Source organism: Notothenia rossii (genome assembly GCF_949606895.1).
Source record: "Notothenia rossii genome assembly, chromosome: 4".
NCBI classification, from domain to species: Eukaryota; Metazoa; Chordata; class Actinopteri; order Perciformes; family Nototheniidae; genus Notothenia; species Notothenia rossii.
The window spans coordinates 52,747,131-52,759,682 of NC_136902.1; the positions used below are offsets into that span (position 1 = coordinate 52,747,131).

Here is a 12,552-nt window from a genome sequence, read left to right on the forward strand (position 1 = left end):
TACAGCGGGAATCCAAATGAATTAATCCTGAGTCCAATAACCATCAACGTCACTCCAATAGTGCTCCCATCCTCCTTTAACAAAATACTTCACATTCATCCAGTTTGTGACAGTAGTTGTAGCATTTTTGAGACTTTGAAACTTGAATTACCGCTGTTGAGCCTTGTGTGTGTTGGGGGCGCAACTTCCAACATGAGTCTTTTGGGGGGTTTCTTGGGAACAAAGATTGGGAACCCCTGCTCTAGAGGAACCTTTCAGGAAATAAACAGTTTCTTTTTTGCAGAGGTTTCTTAAGGTCATTGGCTGGAACAGTGGACACTCAGGAACATTTCATAAGTCATCAATGTGTACTTAACAAAGTGACCCTGCTACTGAAGAGACAAGTCTTTGTAAAACAGGACTCAACAGCTCCTTGAGTCAAATGGAAATTAATGATGGAAGAAAAGTAAATATATGAGTTAATGATAAACGTATTTATTGCTCAGGTATGTTGGAAACCTTTGAGTATAGTGATAACCTTTTGCTGCTGTGCACATACACACATACTTATTTGTCCTACAGCATGATGATCTATATTTATTTCTTAAAATCCAGCGTTTGTTCCAGCCAAAGACCACTGAATCAAAACACTCACCACATCTGTGTTGACACATATTTTATAACATATTTCCGTCCGTCTTTATTCAACCACACATATGAGAATAACCGAAGACACACACACACACACACACACACACACACACACACACACACACACACACACACACACACACACACACACACACACACACACACACACACACACACACACACACACACACACACACACACACACACACACACACACACACACACACACACACACACACACACACACACACACACACACACACACACACACACACACACACACACACACACACACACACACACACACACACACACACACACACAGGCGTATCATTTCCGTGTTTTAAATTCCTGCAATGAACCACGCAATTTGTTATTTATTTTTGCGTTTGTTAATTATGGGGAATGATTATGTTAAGAGGTGGTTAACCTGTTTATGTTTGGGTCGGATGTGTATGTTGACAGTGTGGTTTTGAGCTAATTGTGTCACCTGTTGACGGTAAAGCTGTGGGAGGGGCTATGGGCTGAAAAGGGACGGGCTTTGGCCCTGGAAGTGATCACTTGGAAGAATGTTGCAGTCAAGGCAACAGCTGGGACATGTTTGGGAGTTTGTTGCAGAGAAGGCAACAGCGTGACATGTTTACTCTGAATGAGTGATGGATGGCCTGTTTTGGTCTTTTATTGTGTTTGTTTAAGGTGTGCTGTTTCGTTGTTTTTTTGTTACTGTTATAAAGTTTTTTTTTTAGCTTAAAACAACCGACTAAGCCATGTTTCAAACGGACAATTAGAACCTCACATACACACACACACAAAACCACATGCACATACAACACAAATACATTAATACATACATCAAATACATTTATTTCGTTATTCTCTACTTGTCCTCTCTGTTAATGCATGTTCTCCTTTCTACATGTCTTATGAGCAGTCCCTCTTAACCTCCCCCACACCAACTGCCCCAGTCTATTTCCTGTCTCTCTGTCTTGTCTCCAATATTAGTATTTATTGTGGGACTATTCTTGACATTGCTGGATGTAGCATGTTATTACTTTGCAGTATGCTAGTATTGTTGATTGTTAGTCATGTACTCCTGTAAAGAAGGCATGATATCGCGGATCCCCTGGCTGAAACATGTGAAGGTCTTGCTTATTTTTAACAAACCGTGGTTGTGTTCTTACCTTGGGTCTTTTCCAGGTGACTGTGCCGATGCGGTTGTTCTGGTAGAACAGAGACTGGTCAGAGATGGGGAACAGAGGGTCTTCAAACAGTCTTCCATTCTGCCGGCACTGCCTCCTCAGTGCAGAGAAGGACTGGCCCTCGTATGGAACCACCATGCCCTGCAGACGGAAAGAGAGCTCTATCAGTCTCTCTTCATGGTTAACATCCATACTGTATCTGTCCAAAATGTCACCACTTCATCATTTTATCCTAACAGCCTTTTGAAACATTTTTGAAACTGTCAACTGTATCATATAAATACAAAAGTGATTTGTTTTGTAAAGTTAGTGAAATTGAATCTTCATCTTCTCCCCAAATGAATGTCAATGCACTTCATGCACCTTTTTTGAGATCTTCTATTTTTGTCGATTTACGACTCAGGTTTTTCAATCCTCAAATAAAAAATTAGGATAAGAACAACAGACGCACCTACTGAGTGTTCAACTAAGTAAATATGGAAGCCCATGGTTGCAATGAGGACATGTGTTCAGATTGAAACTCGTAAACTCATATTCACACAAGGGCGTTGCTGAATGCAGATATATGTGTGCCTCCGAGGCTCACTGTGGTGTGATCAAGATTAGTGAGCAGGATATCCTTCTCCTTTAAAGTAGAAGTCTTTTATCACTGCCACACACACACGCACATGAAAGTCCAATACACATTACATTAACCATCCCACTGGTCATGTGACAGTATGACAAACAGAAACTTGGACAGTTATGTTTGACGGTGGGGTTTCAGCCCAAACCTGGGGCCACCTAACCATACTTATCAACCCTCCCGATTTTCACGGGAGACTCCCGATTTCATTGCCCTCTCCCGGTTTCCTCCCGGGGTCATATTTCTCCCGCATTTCTCCCGATTTCTGACAAAATCAGATCTCCCCAATTTTGCATTTTGAAATGCTCCCAATTTCTGAGTTCTAAAGGTTGGCAAGTATGCACCTAACCCTTGCGTAGGATTGGCGTGGGAAGGTTGCTTACATAGGACAAAGCAAATAAATACACTTTCTGATTCATAAAAGACTGCGTATGGCACTTCCTACGCCGGTTTCCATTTATAAATCACAATCAAATCGAAAGGCGGTGCAGCTTTTGCGGGCTTCACGTAACGCCCATATTTGCCGATAAATAGTCAAAGAAACACCCATTCATTCATTCATTCTGACTGACTGCATGAAGAAGATCGCAGGAAATGACGACAGAACAGCTAAAAAAGACATCTCACACCGTGTCAGATTTTGTTTATTTTGGGGAGATTGAGATAAATCATATTGTTTGGTGGATGCAGTTTGAACAGAGTAGCAGCATGGAGGTCGGATCGTCACCAAAATAAATAAATAAGTGGTCCGATAAAGGTTAATGACAAAAAAAATACACATTGCCTTCCTCAGGGGACAGGAGACACCCCTTGATGAGAAACTGTAAGAAGTGATCGGGGAATCCCTCCGGAGTGGAGTCATGACGACTGGATCTGAATTATTTGTTTGTATTTGGTGGTTTGTGTTCCAGCTGTCGATCAGCAACTCTATATCCATAATCCACCAGTTAAAGGAAATACAACTAATGTGTTGTGTTATATTAGCTGTACAATTGACCACATATGGTGTTCTTAGTTTCCATACCTCCATAAAACCACGCTCGTATCTATACAACCTATAGAAATGCAAAACGGCGTAAGTTTAAAGTAATTCTGTCCTTCTGTTTACCGCATCATTTATGAGAATACATTTCTTAACAAGAGAACATAATCGAAGGGTGACCAATAACATATCCGTATATCTATTTATTTCTCCAAGTTATGTTTTTGTGTGCACTGAGGAGTCTCAAACAGGCGTTTGTGTAATCATTTTAAGATTGGCTTTAATCAATGTTTGAAAATGAATTCTTCATATATGATAAATGAGAGGTAACATTTTATTTATGGTATTATTTCCACATATTTCTCTTCATTCTTCCTTCTACTGTCACAAACTGGATGAATGCGAAGTATTTTGTTAAAGGAGGATGAAAGCGTAATTAAGGAGCACTATTGGAGTGACTTTGATGGTTTGACATGGACTCAGGATGAATTCATTTGGATTCCCGCTGTATGAAGAAATTAAAAGGACGGCGCAAGTGGAACCAATTCACAAAGAGATTAAACTGTTTAAAACTAGGGCTGTCAAGTTAACGCGTTTTAACACCAGTAATTATTTTAACGCGACTAACGCATGTGTATTTTTTGTCCTCGGTCGCCCCGTAGTTTCAGAGCGCATCGAGTTTAAAATACCATTTACAAGCTGATGCTGACAGCCCCGCTCCTGCCGCCCGCTTGCGGCAGAGGCAGACCACACTTCCACGCTCACCGGCAGGCACCGACTGGCCATCGGGAGGACCGGGAGGTAGGGGTGGGCGATATGACGATATATATCGTCGTGACGATATTAGGTCTCCATGATATGCTTTTTCAGAGATATCGTATCTATCGTGATAAAAAAATAATAATAATTTGAAAAATAAATAAAATTATTTAAAAAATGATGAAAAAAAAAAAATGATGTGAAAGACATGCTCTAAAGCTGTCTAGTCAGGAATCAGACAGTATTGCACTTTCTTTATTGTCTTGTTTGATTCTGTTGGCTTATATTTTATTTTATCAATAAGGTATTTATATAGTTTTTCCCTTCAGTTATGCTAAAGTCCTTTATTGCACTTCAAGTCTAAAGTTTACATTTTCATTGTTTGGCACTGACTTTTCCTCAATGATGTTTTTTGTTTTACTTAGTTATGTTTTACCCTCCTTTTCATGTTTATTGATGTTCACTGCTAGTGCTACCTCAGAAAGTTCATTTTTATACTGAGAAACTGTGCCTTGAAGCCATATCAAAATGTTGAATTGTTCATTCAGGGATTCATTTCAGAAATAAAAACAGCTTGAAATTCTATTTTGGTCTGTTAATCCTTTTTGTTTTAGTTTCTGTTACCTTGTAGGTGGTTGTACTGTTAAGTAACTTGAAAAATAACCATAATAACCGACATGAAAAAATATCGTGATATATATCGTCTATCGTGATACTGCTTGAAAAATATCGTGATAATATATTTTTCAATATCGCCCACACCTACCGGGAGGGTGTGTGCATGTGTGGGGCGAGCGAGCGAGAGAAAGACCTTACGTGTATTGTTGTTGTTAGCATCTGGAGCTAGCTAGCTGCGCTAACGGATATAAGGAGCTGTTTCAATTTAAACAGAGGAGCGACATTTCGCCGACAACTGCGCCGATCACTTGACTATATGCAGGTAGCCAGACAGTGGGACATTGTACGAAAAGTCAGCACACTCAGCACCGATAACATGATTGCAGCGTCCAGGCAGCTCCCGTTCCAGCATATGCCTTGAGATGCACATAGCCAGCCAGCCAGCCAGCCAGCCAGCCAGCCAGCCAGCCAGCCAGCCAGCCAGCCAGCCAGCCAGCCAGCGAGCTTCAGGGGATGCACAGCGTGTGAAAAAAATGAGGAGAAACAGTGAAATCTAGCTAGTGAACTTTAGCTAACTTTATGCGAGCGGCAACATGGATCGATTTTTTGTGAAGTTACATAAAGTGAAAGAGGAGACGGCGTCTGGCAGAAAACGGAGGAAGTATGACCACGATTATTTGAAGTTAGGATTTTCATGGACCGGTCCTGGCAGGGGCGGACTGGCCATCTGTGTGTTCTGGAGAATCACAGAACGGCCGGTCATCAGCGGGCTGTTAACGGCCGGCTCGGTTCGCTGACGGCCGGCAACGCCCTTTATTTTAATTTGAATAATACTTACTAGGGCTGGGCGATATATCGAGTTTACACGATACATCGTGGATTGCACTCAATGCGATGTCGTAAATGACCACATCGTGAACATCGAGTATTATGTTGTCAAATCAATTTCCCGCCGCGGCCAAAATGAGCTTTCCTTTCTCCCTCATAGACACAGTCACACACGCAGGCACACACGCAGGCCCCGTCTAACTTGCACACAAACATTACACACATGCACAGTGACAGAGAGCAGGGCTCGACATTATAAATGGCCCGCTGGCTCGGAAGCACTATTTAGACACCCCGGGCCAGCATAACGTACTTTCCACTTGCCCGCTCGGGCCACTAAAAATATTGCTAAAAAAAAATAAAATTGTCCAGTGGTATAGGTACTTTGACAAGCAATTTTGTTAAATTGTTTCGTTTATTAACGCTACAACATAGCGTTTCGTGAGGCGGTTGTCGTTGTTTGGTGAAAGCCAGCAGAGCCAGCGCGAGCAGGCTCCCGTTTGCCCGTGAGCGCCGGGCAAAAAACTATCTTCAAATAAAATAAAGTCACCGGAGGAGTTAAAGGAGAGTGACAGGGAGCATGAGAAGAAGAGGGAGAGAAAGTTTCAGCCAGCTTGATCGATGGAGTTGGCTTCTAGTGGTGCAGCGACGCGTCCTAAAACTCTTTTATAATCTATCGATTAGAGTTATGATTCGAAAATTATAAAAGTAGGGTAGACATGTGGAGATTATCCGGCTGAAAAAAACGTGCATTTATCAAACAGGTTTGTTTTCCACAGACCTTATTTCCAGCTATTTTCCAAAACCCTGTGGAGAAATCCCATTGCTTTTTTGTCGAGGGAACCAGCAGCTTCCTTCCTGGTTTAGGACGCGTCACTGCACCTCTCAATATGATGCCCATATAAACAAGGTCTTCTGTCGGCTCTGTACATCAATGCCGACCTATGCTGACAAGTAAGTGAAGAGTAGAAAATATAAAAGGTATTGGCTATAGGGAAATGTCCCAGCAGTTTAGGAGAATGAAGGTTATAATCTAATCTAATACATAGCCATTACATGTCTAATTCCTGATAATGACAGGAAGACAGAAAGCGCATTATACTACTAATAATAATAATACTACTCATAATAATAGCAGACATTTTTGAACAATGACCACAATATCATTATTTTAATAAACCAAATATGAACAATTGAGGAAAATGAGGAAGAACTGATGATTCAAATGTTGTAGTACAAGTAGTAATGTAGTTAGTGCATAAATTACTATTGCAACAAATGTGTTAATTTTCTTCATTATTAGTCGATTTTTTTTAATGCAGACATATGTTGCAGGGACTACTAGAATCATCATACTGGCGTGACTGTAAACATCAGGGGGTTAAATAAAAAGATTTAAAAAATAAAAAAATTAGAGGACATTTCAGAATATCGCGATATATATCGTAAATCGCAATATAGTCAGTAAATATCGCGATATCATTTAGAGACCATATCGCCCAGCCCTAATACTTACTTTGATCAAAAGGAAGTACCGGTCAAGGCTGCAGCCATAGGATGATCTGAGTTTATTCCAGTCTACATTGCATCCCTGCATCATCCGCCTGTGCGCATCAAAGATGCAGACTCATTGTTCTCACTAAAGTACTGGTGAGTGTAATAAGGAGGCAAAGTTGATGTTCAGTGTGTTGCTGGGAGCATATAAGGATTTATCCTCGATGTTGAAAATGTTAAAAATGTTTTTATTTTTTATTTCAAACAACCTGGTGCCGCCCCTGACAGTGGGAAAGTACTGTGGGTTTAAAAAATGTAAGAAATGTGCATCTGAAGAGGATGTAGGGTTGATAAAAATCAAACTGTGCCGGAGTGAAGGTAACATTACAAAACATTTCTAAAGGAAACGACATGTTCTCTCTGAGAGAAGGAACTGAGCTGACCCGCAATAAAGCATGACTGGGGAATGACTCACCATCGCAGGGGGGGGGTGGGGGGGGTCTGTGCAGTTTGATACACATACACAACACTAGTATTTGTCATGTTTGTCACTCTCACATGTGACAGTGAGACTGCCACATGACAGGAGTCTGAAACTGAAGAAGCTTAAACGACACAATTCATGGATTAATCAAAAAGTGTCTAAGGGGACATTCAAGGGAGAAAGTAACCTCATTCCCTGTCTACACTGTTTGCTTGTCAAGTCATTGTTGAGAGTTTCCCTTTATGTATTCAAATGAAATGCAACATAATAGGCATTTTGTACTGACATATCACATGTGTAAATAATAGCGCTGGCTGTGCTCTATTTAAGACATGCCAGGAAAAGTTAGTTGCTTCGAATGTATTTATTTAATGTTCCTGACCAGCAGTCCAAAGATATACTAGATATATTTTACATTTACCATGATAGAAAACAAACAGAAAACTGTACATTACTGGTAAACTGGGTTATTGCAAATCTAAAAACAAATCATCTTTAATTCAACCTGCAACAATTTTTTTTGGTCACACTTACTCAAATGTAAGGATTCGCTTTTTTAAATTGTTGTTAACAAAAAATATTGTGTTGATCAGACAGAACAAGCAATATATTTATTTTAGGCTGATTATCGATCAATAGTTCACAGTTTGACCTTTAGCCAAAACTCCCCCGGTAGGCAGGCCGGCTTGATTCTCTTTCAGAGGAGATAGTGGTTATGAAACGATAAACTAGAGGACACCTGTTATTTCTGCCTATTCTAAAGGTGGTTTCTGCCTGCACGGGTCTCTCAAGTCTCTAAACAGTGTTTACAGTGGAGCTGAGAGTCTCGTGGACTCATAAGCCTGCATGTCTTCATGTGTGATGATGCATGGGCCACATAGAAGCCAGCTAACAGTAGTGAGATTCGTTTTTGAACCAATCTCTATATAAACAGTTGTTGTGAGAGTGAGGGTATTCAGACTGCAGCCCAATCATTATGCCAATAAAGCGGTTTATGAGCAGTTTGCAAAAAAGAAAGGGCTAGAATTAGAAAGTCATTCAACAAAAAATGTGGTTCTTGTAGAAGTTTTTTAAACCAAATCCCAGCATGAATTTTCTTCAAGGTTTTTGTTTATTCATTGATGGTATTTTAATTTTGTTCACAATCGATGTTAATAAATTAAAAATAAGTTTACCCTTCAGGTACCTCTGGTGTTCTCCACAGAAAAAGGGTTCGATTTTGGAGCGAGCAGTAAAGGAGGGAAACCAACCAAACGCGGGTGTGGTTTCATGTGGGCACAGACCCAGAGATATGTGCAAGCAAACAACAATAATGCAGATTTCAAAATATCACATTTTAGATGATTACATGAACGGCCTGAACATATTGGATGTACGCAAATGCAGCTGTAAATCAGTTTGCTGGTCTCAGTTTGCTCAAATTGACTTCGACACATTTTGTAGAAGAGCTGTGTAAAGACACAATGACAACTACACCGGAGTTTCGGAAATTGTTCCCTCCGCAGTAAAAGTGCATGTTTGGCACGGTAACAACAGTGTAGGGAAATGGAAACATAAACCGCTTTTAATCAATTGTGACAGAAATATATTTTTCATTTTAGTGTACTTTCCTATTATTTTGCCTTCGATATCTAGTCTAAAATGTAGAAATACTGTAGCAATGTCATTACTGATGCATTCATATGTTCACAAACTAAACGCTGTAGCTTTTATTCAAGCCATTCTACATAATAAGTCCTTTACCTTTGGTATTCAGTATTAGTATGTTTTAAATGTCAGTGCCGGTATTTCTACACTATTATTTCTACTTTACCACAGAACATTTCCTCCAGTAAAGCATTTTATTTTGAAGGCCCCTGGCGGAAGTATATTTGGTTCCACCAGTTAGTTTGAAAGATGGCAAGTTTTCTGTTAAGTAGATTTTTCATCTTCTTCGAAAAGGCGGAAATCAAAACCTGGGACTTGTTTCATACTTTGTCTTATGATTAATAATACAAAGTAGCGTTATTGTCTAACGCTACCAAGAAAACTTTCATAAATCGTGTCTACATGCACTTATTTAGAGTTAAAGTGTTTCGAATTCAGCTTCGAGTTTAAATAATCTTTCTTCAACTTTTGTAAAGCGGAAGAAAAAAAACATAGCGATGATGCTAGCAGATTTAGATTAGTGAAACGGCTTTATTAGAGCTAAACTACCTCCAACTAAATTATATTTTTAGTTTTTACCTGAGGAAATGTATGGTGTAAGGTCCGCTTTACGGGCGTCTCTCAGCGGCAGCTCCCCCTGTTCTCCCGGGAGGATGTGGAGAGTTTCCCTAGTGATGTTACGTATTACGCCGAGGCTTCGGAGCGTGTGTCAAGTAATCCCCAAAGCTTTTTGTGAAGCATGTATCGAGGCTTGAATCGTTTTGTGCCAGTGACGTCATCGGTGACACACGAAGCCTCGCTGCCTGTCGATACCACGTGACTGCTTCAGGAAGCGCTTCAGATATTGGCGCGTGCTTCTGACAAATAAAAACCCATGGGATTCGAATCAAGATGTGTGAACACTGTTTGCCAGTTTTGGTTGTACGATATTTTTGCAACTCGTTAGAATGGAGCCAGCAAAGAAGAGAAGGACACTCTGATCTGATTTCACCCAATAAGGTAGGTTGCATACATAGTATATTACAACAGATGTATTATGTTAAATTTTGTATGGTTCATTTTTTTACTTTTTCTATTTCATTCAAAAGTGAAGTGTTTATTGTGCTCCAGGGAACTGGGATACAATAATAATACTTCATCCATGCTAAGGCATTATCGTGCCATACATGAGAACAAGGAGGGACATGGAGGTGGACCTGCTCAAGGTTTGCCATTTAATATTTTGGAATAATATATTTTTTAATTTAACCATGTTAACTTCACTTTATCATGCAAATAAAAGAAAGTTACAAGATACTCATTCTTAACACAGCTTCCCTTTTCCCTCCCCAGCTAGGCCTACCAGAAAACAGGATCTGGATGAGGCCTTGGTCAACCTGATTGTGAAGCATACACAGCCATTCAGTGTTGTGGAGGATGTGGGATTTAGGGCATTTGTGGCCTTATTGGATCCAAACTATGTCATCCCCACACGGCAGGTGTGTAAGACTTCATGTATAGAGCAAAATTGTTTATTTTTTCATGGCATTTGACGATTAACCAGTGAATTCCCCTATTTTAGGCTGTTAAGGCTATGGTGGATGCCAAGTACGTTCTGGAAAGGAACAAGGCCATAGCTGACATGCAGAAGGTGGCTGCAGTGAGCCTGACCTCTGACATGTGGACGTCCATCAATATGGCTGCCTATCTGGCTGTAACCTGGCACTTTGTTGACGATAACACATGTCTCAATTCTGTGTTGTTAGGAGTGCAACAATTTCCCCATACACACACTGCTGAAAACCTGGCCAGAGTGAAAGCCTCCCTCATGGAGGAATGGGGAATCACTGACAAGGTCACTTGCCTTGTGACGGATGGTGCAGCTAATATGATTTCCTGTGGCAAACAATTAAAGCTACGTCATGCAATATGCATTGCACATACACTGAATTTGATTGTCAAAAAATCTCTTGACATGACCCCTGTGCTGTGTGATATTTGAGCCAAGGCAAGAAAACTGGTGGGATATTTCAGGAGAAGTACCCTTGCTAAGGTATATGCTTTGACCTTTCTTACATTGGTTAATAATGAATAATAATAATGCTATGTTTATGTTACTGCAAATTTGACAATTAAATATATCTTTCATTTTGTTTTAAAGGAGAAGCTTGTATCGGTGCAAAGGCAATTGGGAAGGCCCACACTGAAGCTCCTGCAAGAGGTGGAGACCCGCTGGAACAGCACATATCACATCCTGCAACGTCTGGTGGACCTCAGAGAACCAGTTGGTGCGGCATTAACCAGTTTGAGCACACAAATCACCACACTGACCTATGCTGAGTTCACCAGCATAAGTGGGTGCCTCTCTCTGCTGTCTGGATTCAATGATGCCACCATTGAGCTTTCTGAGGAGAACAATTTATCTGGTTCCAAGGTTGTGCCCCTCCTCAAAATGCTGGAGCAAATGCTTCATGAGGAGATGGCAAAAACTGCAGTAGCAGTGGCCAAAGAAATGGGAGAACACCTCTTAAGGCAGCTAAGAGAGAGGCTCCACACACTCCAATCTATGAGCATCATGTCATTGGCAACGCTACTGGGCCCTAGGTTCAAACTGATCAGATTTTGTAGCCCTTTAGAAGCTGCAGAAGCCACAAAAAGGCTTGTGACTGAATGTGGTGCACTGATCCGAACACCTGAAGCCGTGCCCCAAGAAAGTTCATCCACATCTCAACCTGAACAAGAAACCCCAGGTAATGTTTTCCATTTCAAAGCAATTTGAAGTAATTACTACATCCACTGACACTCTCTGTATACTTTTCAGGAAACAAACTCTGGCATAAATTGGATCAGACTGTGAAGATGTCCAGGAAGACCAAGAATGCCACAGCTGACGCAACTGTTGAAGTCCAGCGGTACCTGGCCGAACCAAATATCGGACGCTTGGAGGACCCTCTGAACTACTGGCAGACACAAAAACATGTTTATCCAAACCTGTATAAACTTGCAGTCACTTTTTTGTGCACCTGCTTCCTCAGTCCCGTGTGAAAGGGTATTTTCAAAGGCAGGAGAAGTTGTGTCAAAGAAAATAAATCGCCTAAGCCCAAAAACTGTGGAAAAAATATTGTTTTTAAACAAAAACCAATAAGATTGTTCCATGAATCACAAGCATTTTCACTGCCCTTTGCAAAGTCAAACAAGCATTTTCACTGCCCTCTTCAAAGTCACACAAGCACACCCACTGCCCTCTACAAATTCACACAAGCATATTCTCTGCCCCCTGCAAAGTCACAAGCATATTCACTGCCCT

General features: G+C 40.8%; 2 protein-coding genes across 4 annotated transcripts in view; one reads left to right on the forward strand and one right to left on the reverse strand.

Moving 5' to 3' along the window:
• Nucleotides 1–10,049, reverse strand: part of LOC307035544 (calpain-5-like) — an 84,826-nt gene extending 74,777 nt beyond the window's left edge. The window contains exons 1-2 of one of the 3 annotated variants that reach the window (XM_079675021.1): nt 9,846–10,049; nt 1,812–1,970 (exon numbers count right to left, since the gene is read on the reverse strand). In XM_079675021.1, the coding sequence (XP_079531147.1) occupies nt 1,812–1,967 (156 nt within the window). In that variant the 5' untranslated portion in view covers nt 1,968–1,970; nt 9,846–10,049. The remainder of the gene's footprint in view (nt 1–1,811; nt 1,971–9,845) is intronic. The other 2 variants (XM_079675020.1, XM_079675019.1) reach the window with 2 other exon arrangements.
• Nucleotides 10,050–10,407: 358 nt separating this feature from the next.
• Nucleotides 10,408–12,339, forward strand: LOC307034847 (zinc finger BED domain-containing protein 4-like; the record flags this gene model as incomplete). Its single annotated transcript, XM_079673773.1, has 6 exons — nt 10,408–10,471; nt 10,599–10,744; nt 10,828–10,959; nt 11,254–11,298; nt 11,407–11,995; nt 12,067–12,339. The coding sequence occupies 6 exons, from the start codon at nt 10,408–10,410 to the stop codon at nt 12,288–12,290; spliced, it is 1,200 nt and encodes a 399-aa protein (XP_079529899.1). The 3' UTR covers nt 12,291–12,339.
• Nucleotides 12,340–12,552: the final 213 nt, after the last annotated feature.